The sequence below is a fragment of the Aythya marila genome (genome assembly GCF_965140915.1).
Source record: "Aythya marila genome assembly, chromosome: 3".
Taxonomy (NCBI): Eukaryota; Metazoa; Chordata; class Aves; order Anseriformes; family Anatidae; genus Aythya; species Aythya marila.
Genome location: NC_139044.1, coordinates 115,954,779 through 115,976,782, shown reverse-complemented (window position 1 = coordinate 115,976,782; position 22,004 = coordinate 115,954,779). Strand labels below are relative to the sequence as shown.

The following is a 22,004-nucleotide window of genomic DNA, read 5'->3' as shown; positions in this document are numbered from 1 at the left end:
ATTTTATATCCTGCCAAGTTATTAACAGGCAGACAAACGTGTGTGGGAGGGCAGATAGTGAAAGGCACAGCACATTGCAGGGGATCTGTGCTCCCAACAAAGATGAGCTGTTACAGCCCCGAAAGACAAAGGGATGGCTTTGTAGCCCAGACAGCAGCAGTTTGTACTTTGAACTCAAAGGGCTCTCAGTTAGCCATGTGGCGTGTTGGTCGAGGGATTCTCTCTCACGCTACTCTCTCATCTTGTTATCTGATTAAAGTGAAGTTTGGGCTGAAATCTCTTGAAATGACAAGAGTGGCTAATGTCCCGTAGCGTGTGTGATGCTGCTCTTCAGCTGGGGCGTGGTTGCTCATGGCACAGCCATGCAGTGCAAAATTTCCTAAATGAACTTCAGCTGGTTTCAGGCTTCTGGAGCTGTCTGTGCCCCTGCTGAAATTGCCTATCGTGTGTCACTGGCAGCTCAAACCACTGGGAAAAAAAAAAAAAAGATAGCAGCACTGTTCCATTGAGAATCAGTTTTAATTTTAACTACATGCGTATTTCTGTTCTAGATATGTCCTTGTTTGGAAGTTGTCTTGCATCAGGAATGATCTCTGATGTTTGTACAGCTCCTTGCACATAAGGACTTACTGAAATTAAATAGACACCTTAGTCTTCAGGGAAATAGGAGGGGTGTGCCCAGTCTTCTAAACGATGCTTAACATCCAGATTTCCATTAGGAACTGGAAAATTCAGCTTGCAGTGATGGTGCAAAGGTAGCCTTTGCTAAGGAGTGCCATCTCACCAGCCATCATAACCCAGTGTTCCCCTACTGCTTGTGTGACCTTTTCTGTAAGAGTCCCATCTTCACCTTTTTACCTTTCTGGCAGATAAGTGTTTTTGATGATGACAATAAAGATACCGCAAAGCACTTTTATTCTTGGTTGCCCCATCTGGGCTGCGCGTTTGATCCGAACGGCCGGCGTTCCAGTCAGATTGCACTATCAGATGGAGCTGGCTCTATTTCCTGCATTATTCTTCCTGGCTGTACCACATTATGCAATTATGTTTGCATTTAAACCTGAGCACTTACCTGTAATGATGCTGTAGTTCAGTACATGATACATTACAGCACTAGATAATGCATACAGATAGGCTAAGAAAGCATGTTGTTGATGTGCTAAAACTAAACAGGACATTGCATTTGAAAGCGGACTCTGAAAGCTCGCAGATTAGGATGAGTCGCTTAAAAAGCTCGCATTACTGAAATAACAGCCACGCATGGTGAAAGCCTCTCCCTGCTGGGCAGGTACAGGACTGAAAGGGCAGCGCAAGGCTTTGGTCTCCATCTCAGGAGTCTGGCTGGTGTCACCCACTTCTGCAGGAGCAGGGAGGTCTCACGGGCTGCTGGGAGTGCCAAATCCTGCGCCCCTATAGCACAGAGTAAGTGAGGGGCTTGGAGGACAGGCTGCACGTCCCAGCCCCATGTCCCTGGGCTTGGGGAGCTCTCCCAGGAGCAGCCCCCAGCCTCTCTCGGGGCAGCCTGTGCCAGGGCTCCGGCACCCGCCCAGCCCAGCAGTGCTGCCTGAGGGGCAGGGGGAGCCGCTGGGGCTCTATGCACACTGGAGCAAAGAAGCAAATTCCAGAAAAACAACTTTTAATATTCCTGGTCTGCATCAGATCCTAGCCTGGGATGGAGTATAGCCTGAAGCCGTTTCCTCATGCCCATCCATGTTTTCCCTCTCAAATTTGGAATTTACTTTAAAAATACATTTTAGACAGGTGAAAATGATCTGGCAAAACATTTTGATGAAGCTGCTGCAGTGATTCAGCAAAACCCAGGCATGCTGCAATCAGAGATGAATTTGCCTCATGGGATAATGAAGCAATGTAATCCTGCTCTGCAAGGTATTGGCGAGTACATCAGCTTTCCCTTCATATAAAGAGGGATTACAACCAATAATTTTCCTAGCAGGTTGCTTTCCACCATATTTGGGTGGGGGGCTATAGATTGAAGGTGCTAAAGTTGGGCAGAGTGTCATCTTAATTGTTTCAGAGAGGGTATGTAAGTGATAAAAGAAGGGCAGCACATGCTAAGTTTTAGCCTTCAAGCAGTAAAGCTATATTCAGTCTTGGCCTGGTAAATCACTGCAAAGCCCTTGTAAACCAGGCTTGTAAACCAGGCTTGGAGCAGTGATGGGATGTGTACTCCTTCTAGGAGCTGCGTGAGAGTTAGGGACTGGATACCAGCCCAGTCCTTTGACCTCTACCCCCTGATCACTAAAAAACCCATCATCAGACCTTCAATGGCACTACTGGTGTGAATTAGACTTGTATCCCCTCATTTGCCATAGAGCTCACTCAGAAATCCTTCTTGCTGACATGCAGGCACATAATTTGATTTCTTTTCCTGCAGGTGGTTAGAAGATGCTTAAGCTAATCTCTTTATTTGCAATGTTTGCTCTCAGATTAGTTAAAGTAACTCATTGTTGTTCAGTTGTGAGACAATATTTGCGCAGTGCGTGCTGCAAAGTCCAGCACAGTCACCAGGCGTGGTTATTCTGCTTGTGTAAACAACTGCATGTTACAATTTGCTTGTTACCATTAAACTGCCATTTATAATTTGTCTTGGAAGCCTTCAGTCTTTGAGAAATCACTGTTTCAGAGAGATGTGTAAATTATGTGTGCCCTTGAACTGTGTTTTGGAAAGGGAAGACCAGTCTTCTTGTACCTGAACGGGAAGATTGCATTGAATTCCCCAATGTATTTCCATGCACAGGGTTTTCATGCAAGTTGGGCTTGTGATTACATTATGCTGGGATAGTTTCCACTGAAATAAACTGTCTCTGAATATCAGGCCATAAATGAACATTAGGAAGGTTCTTGTGAATTAGCAATGAGTTATTGTAGAGAAAGATTGCCTATTGCTCTCTGTGATGTGTTAAACTAAGCTGCTAAAAAGTACTATTGCAGGTTTTTTTTTTTTTTTTTTTTTTTTTTTTTTTTAATCAAATGGGAATTTCACCGTTCATTCCAGCAGAGACAATGTTTTCCATCAGTTTAGCATCTTGCTAGGTGCATAGGAGAGTCTAATGTGTGCCTCTGTTCTGCTTCTCCAATTCAGTGACTTCCAAAATATTTCCTAGTATGAACCTCTTTGCCTCTTGAGTTTGCCATCCAGGCGTGGGCATTCCCCACCTCTTTTTGTGAATCTCAGTGTTTTTCTGAGACACTGGGGCACCAGCTGCTGCTCCTGCACTGACCTTTTTGTCCCTTGCCCTTGAAATGCAGCTTGGGTGTTTTTTTCTTTGCCAGCAACCATGGGCAGATTTTGCCACAGCAAGAAAAAGCTATCTTGTGCTAAAAGATATTTCCTTAGATTCCAGTGTTTTCCTTTATCTTTGAAATTAAGATTTCTGGTTCTAGGATCAACCTCCCAACATAACCTTCAAAAAACCCCAGGAGAGCTGAGAACAACACTTTGGGACTCACGTGAGTGTGGTAAATAGATGTGGGCCTTCCCACGAGTCTCATGGTTTGTTTAATTACGGAGTGGTTTAATGCTGCTCATATTCCCCTGATGCTTGGTATTTTACCTTGGATTCAGGTGAGCTTTCTTGCCTGGGTATAGGCAGCTGAAACATACTGTATCTGGGACATGCAGCCCCCCCCTCCAACAGCGATGTCTTTTCAGTGCCCTCCCTATGAAAGCACCATTCGATCAAACTAATATTCCGTGTCCTTAATTAAATACCTCTGGTGCAAAGAGCCTTACCTTCTGTGCTTGGAAATTGCAGTGATTACTCCCCTGCTGGAAAAGCCTTCCTTTTTTTTTTTTTTTTTTTTTTTTTGGTGTTTTATTTTTGGTGGCAAATTTTCTTCTTTTTCTTTTAAGAAGAAGAATTAAGCTCTTTCTCATGCCATTGTCCAGTTGCAAATTGGCCTGAGACTGACTTGTGCCATGGGCTCTGACCTCTGAAACTGCCCACTCATTTTTTTTCTGAACTAATCAGCTAGATGAACTATTTACAGTTGGCTTTTGGGTCTTCTCACTGCTTTTGCGGCTGCCCCTGTCCGAGTAATTAATGACAGCATGGCTTGTTTATGGTCTTGAGTTACTAATGCTGTTGGCTGCAAATGCATTTTTACCTCTGGGACGTGCCAGTTTCCTGGTTCTAGTCCCACCTCACTGGCCCAGGTCAATTTTTTGTGTGTAAACAGATTTATCCTGTAATAGTTGGAGAGAGACTAGGTCATTCATCAGTCCCGCAGAGAACATGCCCAGCCAGATTCTTCCCTTTCTGTGCTTGTGCAACTCATCAGAAGTCAGAAAAATTCCTGCAGGACAGCTAAAACTAAGGAGGGGGAAAAAAAAAAAAAGGAACAATTATTTCTTTCTAATTCAGGGTATAGGCAATCTCATTTAGAAATAAAGGTACAGGAGAGAGGTCCTTGTGTCCAGCCACCTGCCCATCCTTGATCCATGCTGTATCAATTCTTCTGGGAGTCACCCTACCCAAGAGAAGTTCCTTCATCTGTAATGTCACCTACATGTTACAAGTGGAGTAAAGGGTAAAAAGAAGCAACAGTTGATGCAGACAGACATAAAAAATACCATCTTTTGGCCTTGGAAAAGGTCTGTTGGGTTATGGTCCATGCCTGGTCTACCACAACTCAAAAGGGAAGGAGCTCACTCTTTACAGCCTCTCACTGCACTGATGGTCAGAAGCACTTTGCTAATTCCCAGACTTAGTTTATTAATAAGTATATTGTTTCCAGTCTGCTTTGAGGGTAATGTTGTATTTTGGCATAAATGATTCATTTTTTTTTTTTTTTTCCTATTGTATAGTTCTTTAGATGTCTTTGCTTCCTTCTGACTTTTAACATATGTTTGGCTACTTAGTGAGTTATGACTTGAGCACAGCCATTCCTGCATTTTTTTAGTCATTTATTTCTGAATTATTGGAAGAAGATGGTCCCATTATCCATCAACCTTTGTTGACCAGTTTGTTTACCAGTGTCTACTCCGTTAATTAACCACAGGTGGTCTCTGCTATGATGTGGTTTGGAGAGGAACTTCCTTTCATCCCTCTGGGTTTTTGTAAAATTCTTCACTGTTTTGCCAAGGCAGTTTTTACCAACATCTAAAAACTACCACCCTATTACTCATTGCTGAACTGGCATCAGGGGCTGTCTTAATGCAAGCCCTTGGGGAAGAAGTATGTCAGTGGTCAGACCACGCTGTTTTCAGGAATCACATCATGGAACTGAACTGGGAGAGGAATTTCTCAGGGTCAGATGCTCAAAAATTACTGGGATCCAGGAGGCTGCCTTTCTCTGATGGAAGGATAGGAGAAACTAGAGAAGTCAAAACATGCTCTCCTTTTTATCAAGTTCTTTCAAAGGACTTTCCGAATTGAACTATTTTTAAAGAAATAGAAACGAAAGTGAACATGATGCTTTTGCAAAAAAACTTTTTGAAGTGGATACCCATAGCAAGCTTCTCCAGAAGTGCTCCTTCCATTTCCTTCTGCTCCCTCACTTCCAGCTTAGAAACCTCCTTGAAAATGTGACATGCAATGGCAAAGCTGGCGGACTCTAATTAAGTGCACGTGAATCAAATACCTTTAAGAGATTGCCAGTCCCATTGTATGATCCATCAGACAGATTAAGCTCTGATTTCCAAAGAAACTCGTAGGCTATGTAAATGTTTGGAGGCAGCTTCTCTGAAATTGTTTCAATTGGCTGAGAGATCCCCTGCAAAAACTGGTAATTGTTAATCTCTGTCTTGTTTGCTTTTCCATAGTGAAAATTGGCCATTTTTGGAACACGAGATGAATTGCCTGCAGTAGAGGAAGGTTCACAGTGTACTGGTTAGTGGTTCTTCTCTGTCAGGTGGCAGGTTTTGTAATGAGGATTAAATGGTACCCTCCACCCTAGAAATGCTTGGAGAAGCCTTGGGAACTTCTACATTCATTATTATCCTTGAACAGCTTGAGTTTGGCCATTCTTTGATTTCATAGCACAGTCAATAATTTCTCCTCATTTTGGTGTGGATGTCTGAATACATAAATTTTCAAGATAAGGTGTTGTACCGAGCTGCTGATAGCAAGTGTGTGTTTTCTTACTGTTCTCTGGGATGGCCCTAATCACTCTTTCCCATGAAGCTGTATATATGCCTTCATTCTCTCCTTTAGCAAACTCCTTGTATGCTGCCAGGACTGAAACCAAGATTGCAATAAGTCATCTTTTGGTTTTGATTTATATCAACAAAGGGACATTTTCATGCTGAGTGCTGTAGTGCATTCAGGACACTTCTTGTAACAGTGGGATGAAAGAGCATCCTTGTCTCAGGGACACAGGCTGTGCAAAGGAAGACCTAGCTACACCAACTGAAATCCTATGACTGCAGAGGTGGTGAACATTTTTCAGTTAATTCAGCATAGGGTTAGATGTTCTAAAAGCAGGAGAGGCAGGGAATTGTGCCAAGAGACAGGTTCTACTTATTGGGGAATTGGGCAGTGCACAAACTCCACTGACTGTAGCAAATAACACACATTTGCATCTCTTTCAAGCGTGTGGGAGGGAGGAGCCTCCACCAATTTGTCTGTTTTAATTATAAACGTTCTCCCCACCTTCCTAATTGCTCCTTCATTAAGAAGTAGCTTGTTGTTGCTTTTTTCCCTAGGAGCTAAAAATAATCAACTTTTGTTTGTTTCTGTAAATATTTCTTTTATTATTTTTGCCCTTGAGGAGATAATTATTTCTATTGTTGCATGGAGATGGTGGCCAATACAGGAGGAATAATTAGAGCAGATGGCTGAAAATACTTCCCTTGTAAAAGACATCTAGGGTAATAAAATACCTCCCTTCCTCTTTTGTCTCCTCCAAATATATGTTTTTCTTTCCTTCAGGTGGATGGGGGTTGTGTGGGGGTGTAAATCTTTTCCTGATGTATTAAACTGAGGAGCTGTCAAGAGTTCACAGCCTGGAAAGTGAGCTCCCTGTATCCATCACTGAAATTAAAGGGGTTTCGAACGTGGTGTGGAGTCTTGGGTCTACAGCGTGCTACTCCATCACTTAAAATGTTAACCTTGTCTCTCCGTGGTGACTGAGGACAGCAACGCTTGCTCTCCATACTTGCTGGTTAAATGGCAATCTGTCAGCACCAAGGAAAAGGCTGTCTTGTGTGTGTCAATCTCTTTGCGTTCAAAACCTTTGCTTGTTCATGGCCAGGCACACCAGGAGGGATGAGGGCGACGGACTCGATGGTTCACCTTCTTCCTGCTGGAGATCACAGGAAGAAACCTGGGGATTCTCTCGGGTGAAAGTGCAGGTGATATGGATGTGCTTGGGGGCAAGGAGGAAGCTGGCTGCTGGTGGTGGGGTTGGTGGGGAAACCTGCCTGACTTTGGGTTTTTCTCCACAGCTATGTCTCAGGTAATCTTGGGCTGAGGCCAGGAAAAGAGAGCATGGAGCACAGCAGCAAGCCAAATCTGTGCTGTAGATCAACCGTTGCTTCTTGGTTTGGTTTTAAGATTTCAGCCTTTTTTTGATCAGAGGATGCAGGCTCTGGTCTTGTGTCTGTAACAGCTGCTAACAGTCCTCTTACTGGGACTGTACTCCAGTAAAACCCCACCTAACCAAGCAAATTAGGAAGTCACTGCAAAGTGGGATCAAATGAGCTATGCTGTGTCTAAACAGGACTTTCTTGTCTTTCTAACACCTCAAAATACCTTGTGTTTTGATGGAGGGGAGTTAAAAATCACCAGGTAATGCGTTATGCTAGCGGAGCGATTGTAATTTACAAAAATTTAGGCCGAAAATTGAAGGAATGGTGATTTATAATCCCTTCCCTTTGCAGCTTGTTTGCCAGCCTGTGTGGGAATGCAAGCCTATTGCTGTTATTTATTCATTGGTTGCAGTTGCTGTTGCTGTTTCTGGGCCCTGGTAGTCACGGGCAGAAGCTGAGAAACTGGTGCTGAGAGCTTGTGTTCCCAGTGGCAGACGCACAGGCAACCCCAGGCTGGCTGACAGCAGCAGCAGCAGCTAAGAACAGAAAATGGAAAGAAACCTGCCTGAAAATGGACAAAGAAGGTGCAGGAGAGAGGAAGGGGATAATGTGCTGAACTGCAAGGAGCTTGCACATCTTTTATTGTATGCTTTTAAACATTATTTTATCTTTGCATAAGCTCCTTTTTGGAGCTCTGATGGGGAGGAAGTTATTTTGCAGGCTTGGTTCCCTACTGAGCTAGTGTCAGCTGCTGCACTGGGTTCAAAACGTGAAGAATTTCCACAAAGTGAAGAACCCACATTGCCAGAGTGAGTTTCCTATGGATGGCAGATGTGAGGCAACGTCCTGCAAACGTTTTGGTGTCCAGTTTAAGTGTTCAGTAGATGCACAGATGTTACAGTCTCCTAAACCCTGGGATGGGTGCTCAGTCATGACCATGGTCCGCGCAGCTGCTGCTGCTCTTCAGTCTTATGTAGAAGTGTTTAAATAAGTCCATAGGTTGAGTGCTGTGTGCCAAGCAGGTGAAAAAAAAAAAGGAAAAGGAAAGAGTCTTACATTTATGAAAAGTCTAATTGGGAGAGGGGTGTTCTTATCCTGCTCTGCTGTGAGAAGAAGGACAGGAGCTGGAGTCTCTGCATGATGGAGATGTTTAAGACATGGCCTTCCAGAGATGAGATGCTGTCTCACTGTTTTGTCTTTGGACTCTCAGGTGAGTCAGTCTGTCCTGGCAGTCATGAAAGCGTGCTCAGCTTGCAGAGCAGCAAAGCCCCCTGTGCATGTGGGTTATAGTCTGTCCCATACTGACTGGGCAGCTGGATGAGACAGGCACCACAACTGAAAAGGTTCTCTGAGATCCCATGGATGGAAACTATTGGGGTCAGATGAGAACATAGACCTCTAGAGCTGTGAGTCTGTTGCCCACCTTTCTTGACAATTAGTTTGTGTGTGCATCAGTTTGTGTCATTTTACCATGGGCTGCTTCATAGGAACTGGACATAACCACCATGGCTTAACAAGACCAGTTATAGCTTAACCAGGGGCTTAAAAAGACCCATACAGCTGGACGTTGTACTGTGTTTTTCTCCCAGAAAACAGAGAGGGTAATCATATAGGATCCACGAGGTCTGGGCAAGCTGTACTTGTTATTTAACACAGTTGGCCATTTCACTAGTTTTGCACTAGACCACGCTTTTTCTCTCACGGATCGTATAGGATATGCCTTTTTTGTTTTGTTTTGTCTTTGAGAATATGTAGGACTGCAAGAGAAATGTCACCAAGTAAAATCTTCTGCTGTCTCGTTTTCATCCATCAGTCAGATGTCTTTCCTTAGTTACTACAGAGCTGCTTTCCCACTAGCACCTCTACATCTTCTTTAGTGCTTTGGTAATTTTAAGTGCCTTGACCAAAACCCCTTTTCTCTCTTCAGACAGATTCTTTAGATCTGTACCCTCTCCAGTAATACAAGGATGGTATGATTGATTATAAATTGCTCTTGATCCTGTGTTATAAGTTGATGTTCATCTGTCTACTATATATATTTTAAATAAAAGCAAATACGTATTAGAAATCCCATGAAAGATGCAAATACAGGTGATGTGCATGGCAGCAGACTAAGCCAGGCATCTTCTCACTGGAGAACTTTTTTACGGACCTGGTAGAAAGACAGATTTTGATGACCTCAGTTAAATTGTTACCATTATTTTTTGTTTTGCCTCTATGTAGTCAGTCCTGGATAGTAAACTTGCTTTTCAGCAATAGAATTCCATGTGTTTATCTTTGTGTAGGTTGATGGTGTAGGGACTGCTTCTTACTGTGGACATATATATTATCTAAACAATTAAAATACTTATTTTCAGTATATTTATACATTTTCTGAGTTACAGTCCTGAGAAGGTTGATAGTTCTTAGCTTTTATGCCAGGAGGTATTGGTAAAACTGTATGGATACACAGTTTTCCAAGAGGTGACACCAAAAACCTAGCAAGAATAACAGAGTAACTTAAACACTGATGTTATACAGACAGAACCTTAAACGAAGAGCTAGAATGTTTTCTAGTAAGTAAGGGGAACTGTTTATATATATATATATATATAATGATATTCAGAAGAGGAGTTTATTTTTCTTAACATTAGCATTAATTGGGAGCTTCTTGAGAAGGTTAGAGTGATGTCAGAATGACTTCAAGCCATTTGAGAAATGTTCTCAGCAAAATGTTCAGCTGAATCTCACTGTTTCACAACTGTATCATGCAGTGCAGTGCTTTGCTAGCAGAGTTGGCTGAGGTTGTGCCAGACAGGAATTTATGGCATCTGCAATTTCGTGCTACAGTTGGCTTGATAAGCAGGGTATCTGGGAAATGCGTGCCTTTCCATGAACTGTTCCCTCCTCTGTCCCCTGCTCTGAGATAAAAAATAATTTTAACTAGCTCTTTATTTTTTTCAGTGGGTCTATTGTATACTCGTGTATACTGTATATAATTTGGTTCAGAACACTGCCTGTGAAGGGTAATCCACAGCCTGTTTAGAAAGACAGTGAAAAAAACTTTCTATTCTTTCAGCTGGGAAGTTTGCCACAAATCTCTGAAATACACAAATATATGTTTGCTGGTGATAGAGATGAATCTTGTCCTATAACACTTAGCAAGTATAGAGAAAAGAGATGTTCATTGTCCTCTCTGCAACTGTTGCACACAGATGCGAAGGCTTATCTGCGCTTCTGCAGTGATGAAGTGGCTCACTCCCTCTGACGCCGGGCACTTAGCTTTCCAGATGTTTTCACTGCATGCACATTAACTTTGTCCCAGGCTTCACTCTAGACCGAATCAAGTAAATCCCTTTGCAGGGAAATCACAGAATGGGACAGAGGATAGAAAACACTGGCATCCATACCCTACAGAGAGGATGGACATAAACTGGTTCTGTCTTTTAGCTTGGGGACCAACAGGCATCCCAAGTGTGAATAATTAAGACAGTAGCCACTGTATAATCCTTATCTGACTGCTTTAGGTGCTATGAGAGGTGGTGTACAAACCATCAGGTGCACAAAACTAAAACTGACAATAGCACAGTTGGGAGAGTGACTGTCATAGCACCACCAGTATCGACTCACCGAAACCTCATCTACCAAGCAAAAGCTTTTAATGGATATTTGTGCTCTGACTGAAAATGAAGGAACAACATTTTGCCTTTGTATGGCGGTTATCCTTTCCACTGCTGTTTCAGATTAGCACAACCCAGTGAGGACCACAAATATTTCCATGTCTGGTTCCCCCCCACTCCCCTCAGATCAGTTGAAGCTGTTCTTGATAGCTCGTGTGATGTTTTATCACTGCCTATGTCCACACGTGCATATAAGCCCACATAAAAATATATACGTGTTCCTTAAGAAATCAGCCAAACCTTTGCTGCAAGGTGCACGCTTAAAGTTTAGAAGTGAGGAGGAATCACAGCCTGCCACGGGTACACATAATTTCTCCATTGCTCATCACGAGTCAAACTATTTGCCTGCTGTTTTCAAGTTAATCAGTGCTACGCTTCACGTGGAGCTGACATTCAAGGGAGGGGACAGTTTTGACCATCTCCCCTTCTTCTTTTTTCCAGCTCGCCCTCCGCTTTTGTGGCCGCTGGGCCGAGGACTCCAGCTGGCCTGCTGGCCACCCGCCGCGAGATGGCGATAGTGTCACGATAGAAGAAGGCCGGACCCTGCTGCTGGGGACTACCACGGCCACCCTCAACCTGCTGCATCTCCAAGGTCTGCAGAAAGGGGGGTTCAGCGCTCCTCTTCCCTCCAGGCATGGAGTTTCACAGGGCCGTGAGCCCCCCGGCCCTTGCCCAGCTCTGGAGATGCCAGGCTGGGCAGCCGCCTTGGCCTGCTCTTGGTGGATGCCAAGGGATGGCGATGGGGAAGCATTTAATTATTATGTATGCAAAAGGCATTGTTTATGCTGTTTGAGGCATAATGACAATATGACTAGGAAGGCTATTTATTTATTTATTTATTTTTCTTTTCGTTTCCCCCCAGCTACCGAAAGTGCTGCTATCCTGAGTGGCATTCAGTGATAATGGCAGTGCTGATAACAATAATCAGCTCTGTTTTGTTTGGCATCTTTGAGGCGAGCGTATTGCGAAAGCCTTTACAAAATTAATGATGGTACAGAATTGCAGGGCACAGCTACAGAATGTAATAAATAATACAAGATCCTAGAGCACAACTGGTGGAAAGTGAATAACCAAGTATGAGCGTGGGGGGAACGCTGGGTCTGCAGGGTTTGTGTACCTTGAGGTAGCCCCAGAAAAAGTATCAGGACATGCATCTCTGGGAGTATCAAAGTATGAATTGAAATAACTTGGCATTCAGTGCCAGAAATGTTCATTCCTGGAAATTAGGCCCTGATCATGAAGAGTGCCGGGCACATTTGGTATTTAAGTGAATGAGTTGTTCTGGTTCAATTGCTTACTCAAAGTTCAGCTCATGTGTAAGATTATGCTGAAACTGAGAAGAAAAAAATGAGAAGAATTTTCTATAGGTTTAAGGACCTGGATCTTTTCTGTTGATAAAAATTATTTTATACTGAAAGGGTGTTAAAGGTACTTGTTTTTCATTAAGATGATGATGAAAAATATGCATCTAACAGTTATATTTTAACATTGAATCTTAACATTTAACATCTGTTCTATGCAGATAAAACTTTGCAAGTTTGTCCCTATTGTGTGAACATTTCCAAAGAAATTTGAACCTTGTCAGTCTAGATTTTTAAGAACTACTACATCAAACATCATTCCTGCTTAAAAGAAAAAATCTAGCAAGAACTTGTAATAAAAAAACCACTTTAGTATGATTTTCTTCCCTCTCCCCCCACTGAAAATCATAAAGCTAAGCATTGCAAGGTGCTTCATAACCCCAGTGTGATTATGAGGTGCAAGGGAGGAGATAAGACTGAGCCCCAGTTTTCTGAAACTTTTGGCTGCAAATCTAGATGGGGATCTGGGGGCTCATCCTCTGTATTTGTGAAGAAGGGGGGCACAATCTGGTAGTAGAGGCCCCTTTGGGCCTACTCAAAGGCAGATATAATCTATCAGCCAGGACTTGTGAAGCAAATGGTGGTTTTATCAAATTTAGTGAAGTCTGAAGGACTATCTTTATGCTTTCAGCTTCTCTGATTTCAAATCATTTCTCCCCTTTATCATGTTTTCCCAAAAGCTTTGGAACGTAGATTCAGGTAGGAAAGCAGCATTCAAATTTTCCAAATGCTATTATTTCAGTATTGCTACATGCCAAACATAGGATGAAGCATTCTGGAAGCAGAAACCTACTTGGTCATTTTTTATCTGAACTTATTCTTTTTGCTGAAGTTTACTTGCTGCCTCTTCCCTGCACTGACATGGGTGCCTCTAGCTGTGTAGTCTTGGTTAGATTTGGAGTCAAGATGTGCTGAGGTCTGCTCTGGTGTGAGATTGGATGGGAGTCATCTCCCCTTTTCCTTACCTTTCTTTAAGTTGCACAGCTCAGGGGAGTTGTTTAGGCTCCTATATTGATAGAGAGAAACATACTTTAGCAAAGACCTGCTCATCTTAGGTATTATAGATACCTGTCTGAAGATGAGTCTCAGTTAGGTGATTCCCTTAGAGTAGCAACTGTCAAGTCTCTGAACTTGTCAAATAATTGCCAAGTTTCCCCAGCTGCAAGACGGGCATGACAATAAACCCCAAACCTGCAGGCGGGTATAGATGCACACTTTGATTGAAGCATGAGCTGAAGCGTTTTTCTTAGTTGGAGCTGGAGAATGGGATTAAAATTGTAGCTCTGCTCCCTTTGGCTTTCTTGACTCAGCATCTGTGCGCTCACAAGCTGAAAATTTAACAGATATTATGGAGGAAAATGCCTGTAATGCTACTGAGTCTGCTCCTCTGCAAAGACACTGTTGTGCTCTATTGCCCAGGTCCCGTATTAAATAAACCCAACACATAGGCACATTTCATGAAATTTCTCCCTTTTTTAAGACACCCTGAGGATTTTGAACACAGCCTGTGTGGGGTCTCCTCATGATGATTTCAACATTGTAGAAATTGTTTAAAGATTATTATAAGAAGCACGTCAGCTGCACGTGCATCCTTAAGGCGACCCTGCTTTGGCTGCATTAGCATACAGACGGATGCATGTGGTGGTTCTGGTGGTGACCAGGCTGTCTGGACAGAAGATCCGGTGGCCAAAGCAATAGTGAAATAAGATTAGGCAGCTGAGTCCTGCCTACTGCCATGAGGGCTCACCAGCTTCTGCCTCCCCCTTGACGAGTGGAGCATGAACACGTGGTTATTGGCAGTGGAAAGTTTAATAACCAGACGATGGAACTGCTCAGACAATACTGATTGGGGAAGAGATACAAGATAGACAGATTGTAGATAACTCTGTAAATTCAGCAGATTGCAGTTATTTATATATTTTTTGATCCCGACATCACAAGTATGGTAATATTTATGATAACCCAGGACAGATGGAAATTTCCTTTACACAGAGCTTATGCTGGAGTAACTCCTTTGTCTGTGACGGGCTGATACCTCAGACATGTGCTATTGCCTTTATCTGAATTTTTAGTACTGTTTAGAACAGCCCCAAGGGTAGTCCAGAGACTGAAAATGCTGCCTGTCCTCCTTCTGGGGGTACCTTGGGTGTGAGTTTTGGGGTGACATTGCTGGTATAACTCTGGTGGGGCTGAAGGCATTCAACTGTCCATTTGCTTTGCATTGGCAACTTTGAGATAGCCACCCTTTCAGGCATAAGAGGGAAGATTATTCTGGTCCCTCTTATAGAAAAGCGCCCATATTACTTGTCACAATGATCCCGTGTGTCCTTTACCAGTTGTAGGCATTGCTGCATCTTAGCAGTCAGACTCCATGCTGAGGTTTTGAGAAAGCTCTGACCCCCTCATGTGAGATTTCCAACTCTAAAAACCGGTGATATATTATGTACACCCAGCCTCCAACATGCCATGGGTAATCTGGGCTTCTCTTCAAGCTATGAGATTCCACAAACACACACACACACACACACACACAAAACAAATAAACAAACAAAAAGGAACTGGAAAACCCTAAAGATACACATGCCATTGTCAGTTGTTTTCTGATCTTGAACCCATGTCCCAAAATCAATGCTTATCCAACAATATCTTGGATCTCTTGGAAGCCGCACTAAAATCAGGTTGTGGCTAGAATGGGTCCTGCATGTAGACCTGGGGAGGAAAGAAACCTAAATATTGATTTTCCTTGACTTTTTCCTAGGCTTTGATGCTATTAGCAAAGAGCATCGAATATTAGCTGATACATCTGCATAACTACTTGTCAAATAAGTGGTGCTTCAGTCACCGCTGATAAAGACTGGGTGTGAATTCACTGAAAGACAGAAAAAGCTTTTTCCTCTGTTTTCCTGTCCTCACTCTATTTTAAAATCCCTTATAAGTAGCCACAGTTAGAAAAATGTTTGCGCTGTGGTGTTTTCTATGCCATTTTGCTCAACGCATTTGGGATATGCATAGCGATACTTTTTGCAGGCAGTTTCTAGTTCATATTTTCTTTTTTTAATCAGACAGAGACATTACAATTAAAATACCGTAAAAGCGATTCTGGCAGTATTGCAATAAGCATGTTTTTTAATTAAAGAAAGAACATGGGATGTACAAATAGTACCAGCTAATGGGAAATTTCATCCAATGTATTTTTTAATTGAGGTTTAAAAGGAAGAATAGTCAGCCCTATTTCTCCCTGTTGCTGTGATATTTTTCTGTGTTGTTACTGTGAGGTGTACAAGCCTGCAAGGAATCTGTTCCCATAACCTTAAAGTCCCTGCTGTTTTGATAGGAAAAAAAAACAAAAAAGGCATCAGTTCTTTAGTTTGTTAGTATAATTTTAGCAGGAATCCAGTGTTATGCATTACACTTCAAGTCACAGACCTGGACATTCCCAGAAGAAGGATTTTAATGCCCAGAATCTGTAGCAATTGGATGTTTTTTGGTTCTTCCCCAAGCTCTAAACCCTGTTTTTTGTTTGGGCATGGGCTGCAGGTCTCTTTTTCCCGTTCTGTTTAGGATGGGATTACAGCATGTATACCAGACTCCCAGGGCTCTTGCTGGCCGATGAAATTGATTTTCCACCTTTTCGATAGCTCCTGAGACTCCTCTGAGGCACTGCAGGATGAGCGGATCGGTGGAAGCTCATCTTGGCCACGCCAAACCACAGGCAAGTGGGCTGAAAGCTGAGGCAGCAGCATCCCTTCTTTCACTGGCTGTGTCCCTTCTGGGGAAGCAGCTGCTGCTTCTAATCATGGGATGGAAAGGGCCGCTGAGTCTGTCTACATCTGCCCTGGATGCAGATCAGGCCCTGATGATGGTAGCAGCTTTGCATCGTTGCTAGATCTGTCCTCACACACTTTTACGTGGTACAGAAACACCGGCATTGCAACCAGGCAACTGAGGTCCAGGTCTTTTTAAAGATTTTAAACGCAAATAAATTCCTTCAAAAGCATAAGTCTGTATCATGGGCCCAGAGCTACAGAGGAGGCATGATGTGTAGCGGGGGATTATGTGAGGGTTTTAGTTTTGATGTATCCCCTCTTGTATGGCTTAACAAACTGTGCATCACGGGTGGATTTCTGTAGGAGTAGGCTGTCACTAAGACCAATGTCTGACCTACTGCACTAGAAACTGGGAGGAGAACCCTACCTGTAAAGTTTAAATTTAAATGCCAGAAATCAGCTTGAAATGAGATAACCGTGGGTGGAGGGGCATAGCAAATAGAAACGCTCTGGTCTGATGGTCACCCAGAAAGACCATAATAGTAATTATTATGCTCTCCGAACAGTGCTACTGTGCCTTTCCCGCTGCCTCCCTTGCAGAGGGTGCAGGAGTTAACAGGTGTCCATCACCTATAGGCTTGAAATAATAACTTAAGGACCTGTTTGCTCATTGCACCATCTGCCTGGTGTTTCCCCCGATGCCTTCCCAAGGCAGCTTCCTTCATTAGATCCCAGAAGATGAGCTGGGATGTTTCAAAGCACACCGAGGAGGGTCCAACACCTCTTCCCCTCCAGGTTAGCTCACTCCTTGCAGAAACAGCAAAGGAATTGCTGAGAGGCTGGGAAGCTACACAAGACTGAAGAAGTAGAGGGACTTCTGTGGAAGAGCTACCTGTGGCAGTGTGTTCTGGGCTGAATTCCTTTTGCCCGTCTCCTGAGCTCGTGGGGAAGAGCCCGCCCGGCTTACGAGGCATCATGTGCCATCTGCATAGATGGCTGTGAGCCCAGCGAGCCAGAAAACCCAGGCGTGTCTGGCTTGGGAGACGGTGTCTGTCTGAGAGTGCTCAAGCAGCTGCCAGTTCCTCGCCCAGGGAGAGATTAAGGCCTCCTTCCAACAAAACGCTGGAATACAAGCTTAACTTTTTAGCTTGTTAGTGGCATCCTGGTGGAAACGTGTAGCTAGTTTGGGATCTGTACCTGCACATCGTGAAAGTGGACAAACATCTATAGGGAATTTTGGTCTTTAGGTTAAGGCAGCTTTTGGGATGAAGCCACTATAACAAACTTCTTTTCTCCTTTGCATCTATCTCGGCACTGTTCCAGCATGCAATCAAATTTATGGCTCATCCGAATGTCATGTGAGCCTGTCAACGGGGTGCAGGCGACAGGTCCGTGAAATAATCGATTATTATCGAAGGCTCATAAACTCTGTATTCCTCTTCCCGTACACAGGAGGGTCTTTGTTTTACTGTTTTTTTCCTGCGATGAGGCCCCAAAAGCCTCACCCTGGGAGCCGGAGAATGAGCAAGAAGTGGGCTGCCAGCACACTGCAGCCTTGTTATGCAGGATCACTCGTTGCAGCAAAGATACTCCAGCTCCAGCAGTTGCCTCCTGCTGTTTGCCGCTCAGGGATGCTTGCCAGGACTGGAACGTGTGAGCTTAAGCCCGTCTCATGGGAGATTCTGTGGCTTCATCATGTGAAACACCCGACTGAGGAAACTGGGAAGAGCAGGCTGAAGGCTGTGGGAATGTTAGTTATACACGGCCGTGGTGTGCCCACAGCACAACCAGAACAGATCTTCCTCATGCAGGGAGCCTCACGGTGATGGGTGGAGATGGTTGTTCAACCAGCAGGTCCTCTTCCATGGAGAACGGGTTTTCTGTTAGCTGTAGGGGCAGGACTCAGTAGTGACATCTAAGACAATTTTTCCACTGGTACCCTCTTAACACTGATGCAGAATTTAGGTTGGATATTAGGAAAAACTTCTTTACCAAAAGAGTTGTTAGTCATTGGAATGGGAATGGGCTGCCCAGGGAAGTGGTTGAGTCGCCTTCCCTGGAGGTCTTTAAAAGATGTTTAGATGTAGAGCTTAGGGATATGGTTTAGTAGAGGACTTGTTAGTGTTAGGTCAGAGGATGGACTCGATGATCTTGGAGGTCTCTTCTGACCTAGATGATTCTGTGAATTAAATCTGGTGATAGTCACTTTTATCCTAGCTCCACTATGAGCTATTCATTAGAAAAAAATACACTGTTTCTTAGGGTGGTCTTACAGTGACTGCAAATGTTGAAGTGTTGCCTCAAAAGATGATGATAGAATAACAACCTCCAACCAAAAGGTGCTCGTTGGAATGGGGACTTTGCTTCTCTCTGACTTCAGGAAATCTCTAGAGCACTCTAAACCACAGCCTGAATAATAATGAGAAAATCAACATCTCCTTTATGCGTTGTGAAAATGTCTATATTAGAAGATTTTTTTTTTTTTAAATGAAGTTTTTGAGAAAGGTTATAAGGCTCCTCCTATGTCTGAAAGCATGAATCCATCTCTGTGACACAGAAACAAGGAGAAACTTTCCACATTAATCATCAAAAAACATTTCTCTTTGGATAGTGGTTTTTTTTTTTTTTTTTTTTTTTTTTTTTTTTTCCAGAAGTACATTGCACAGACTTTTTTCCAGGGTAAATATTCTGGGTACCTGGGCTGTGGGTTTGACCCAACACAGTATTCCGTGGGCTGCATGACCAAGAAAAGGGGCAATATATTAGTTGTTCATTTCCTATCATTTTGAGTGTGCCCTCTGCCATTTACCAAGGAATTCAGAAGAGAAATCTTCACCAAACAATCGACATGCTGGTGTAGCAGTCATTCACAGGGCGGATTACTACTCTTACCTTATTATAATTTTATTATTATTATTTAATATTTTTTAATATATTTTTTTCCCATTATTTGGTCTGTCTGTTCCTCCCCTCTGTGGCAGCCTCCAGTCTTTCCTTTTTTTTTTTTTTTTTCTTTTTTTTTTTTTCTTTTGGGTAAAGGCAGATAAAGATTTCTTTTTTCTGGATGGAGAGGTGGAGGCTAATTGCTGGGTTAATTCAGAAGAATGGTGCTTCTGATGTTCTCACAAAGTATCAAATAGCCCCACCACATTTCTCCCCCCTCTCCCTCACTCCACCTAAAGAGACCCATTGAATTTGCACATTACTGTACAGAAGTGATTATGGGTTTAATTGTATTTATTTTGCTTGGTGGGGAGGCCATCATAACAGTAGTTGATTGATTTTTATAAAATCACCCTCAAGGTCATATGTAGGACTTTGCTTTCCTGCGCAGCCATAACAAACAATTTGAGGGTCACAGCCAAAGGCTCAGTTGAGCAATATTCTTGCTTTCTGCTTTCAGAGAAGGGGTCAAGTGCAATAAAAGAAGGAAGCATAACTTTTATTTTCTTTTTAAAAAAGGGGATGACAATCTTGCAAAGCAGCAGCTGTATATTTATTCTGACCCAATGAAAAGCATAGAAATACAGAGAGCTGAGGGTTAGAGGGACCATATATAATTTTTTGACGCAAGTATTTATAAGTTTGTCTACAGTTTATTTTACACTTAGACTTGTTTAATGACAAAACGAATCCCTGCTAATGGCTTCCTCTCCTCTCCTCTCCTCTCCTCTCCTCTCCTCTCCTCTCCTCTCCTCTCCTCTCCTCTCCTCTCCTCTCCTCTCCTCTCCTCTCCTCTCCTCTCCTTTCTCCTCTCCTTTCTCCTCTCCTTTCTCCTCTCCTTTCTCCTCTCCTTTCTCCTCTCCTTTCTCCTCTCCTTTCTCCTCTCCTTTCTCCTCTCCTTTCTCCTCTCCTTTCTCCTCTCCTTTCTCCTCTCCTTTCTCCTCTCCTTTCTCCTCTCCTTTCTCCTCTCCTTTCTCCTCTCCTTTCTCCTCTCCTTTCTCCTCTCCTTTCTCCTCTCCTTTCTCCTCTCCTTTCTCCTCTCCTTTCTCCTCTCCTTTCTCCTCTCCTTTCTCCTCTCCTTTCTCCTCTCCTTTCTCCTCTCCTTTCTCCTCTCCTTTCTCCTCTCCTTTCTCCTCTCCTTTCTCCTCTCCTTTCTCCTCTCCTTTCTCCTCTCCTTTCTCCTCTCCTTTCTCCTCTCCTTTCTCCTCTCCTTTCTCCTCTCCTTTCTCCTCTCCTTTCTCCTCTCCTTTCTCCTCTCCTTTCTCCTCTCCTTTCTCCTCTCCTTTCTCCTCTCCTTTCTCCTCTCCTCTCCTCTCCTCTCCTCTCCTCTCCTCTCCTCTCCTCTCCTCTCCTCTCCTCTCCTCTCCTCTCCTCTCCTCTTTCTTTCCTCTTTCTTTCCTCTTTCTTTCTTTTTCCTCTTTTTTTTTTTTTCTTCCCCTTCCCCCTGTTGCTTATTTAATCTTCAGCAGCTGAATATATATATATATATTTATAATATATATTATATAATATATATATATTTTTTTCCCCAAAGAACAAGAGTCTTTTGGCTTTATTCTGGACAGAATTCAGAAGCTTTGCAAATAGCTAGGTTACAACTGCATTGAGTTGTGACCATCAGTTGTAGCTGATTGTAGCTGATCAATCAAGCTGATACTTGGTTCCTATCATTATACCGGGGTCTGATTGCTGCTACTAAGGGAAAGACAAAGCATCTCATCCAGCAAATGTCTTTTGGCGGTCATGATCTCACAAACTGCTGCACTATTGCCAGGTGTGCTTAGGGTTGTCATTGCACCTAGAGACAGAGAAACCCAAGAGCCAGGCAACAGCCTTCACCTTGAGGTCCAATTCTTACTGATCCAGCAGAACTGAATCTTCACCCGGAAAGGGAAAAATTGTTTAGAACAACTGACATGTAGTTAGACTAATAGTAAGGAACAGGGGACTGTAAAAAGAGGAAGGGAAACAAAAAGGAGATAGAGGACATGAGGAGGCAGACAGTGATTTTTAGGCTCTATATGAGGATGGACAACTCCTGATATGCCAAAGCCACCTTGTACACAAAGGTGCTCAGCAAACCTTGTGGAGGCAGGGCAGAAGCAGGTAAATCCCAGACCCTTATGGGAAATGAGCATCTTCCCACAGCTGCCTTGAGATGCACTGAAATGGATAAAATCAGAAAAGGACTTGGGGGTTTTACAGGCAAAGATGTACTCCCATTCCTGCCATCCCACAGAGGAGGGGTAGAAACGTTTGTGGGAGGAATTTAGTATTTCTAAGCTATTTTATAGAAAGCTTGAAAATTTTGGATGGGCAATATGTGGCTGAAGCTTAGGAAAAGATTTGGGAAGGTTGTTCGCAGCAGAAGTATGATTTTGCAATGAGAAGATGGGACAACTCTGGCTACCAGCCTTCCTGGTTTAGTAGTGCAACACAGCAGCAATTAGAATCCTCATTAAAAATCATATGAAGAGAAGTGGAAACAGAAATGACTATATTTCAGTGGGAATAGAGCATAGGAAGTCAATAAAGACCTTGGGGAAGATGTCTTTTTTCTGTTAGGAATAAAATAAATCGCAGTGATTTATAGCTCCATTTCTAGATTGCAGTGATAAAATTATTAACACTGCAGCTATAAGGCAAATGTATTTAATAAATATTTCTGTTCTCAGTGTGGGAAGGAACAGGATGGTAAATTATATTACAAGAGGAAGATGGACCATCAGTCCATTTATTACCGAAGAAAATGTTAAATAGTGTCTTTCAGGAATACACATTC

General features: G+C 43.1%; 1 protein-coding gene across 7 annotated transcripts in view; it reads left to right on the top strand.

Moving 5' to 3' along the window:
• Positions 1-22,004, top strand: part of PKHD1 (PKHD1 ciliary IPT domain containing fibrocystin/polyductin) — a 255,796-nt gene that overhangs the window by 73,543 nt on the left and 160,249 nt on the right. For all 7 annotated transcript variants that reach the window (XM_082758117.1, XM_082758115.1, XM_082758116.1 and 4 more), the window contains one exon: positions 11,593-11,743. In XM_082758117.1, the coding sequence (XP_082614243.1) occupies positions 11,593-11,743 (151 nt within the window). The remainder of the gene's footprint in view (positions 1-11,592; positions 11,744-22,004) is intronic.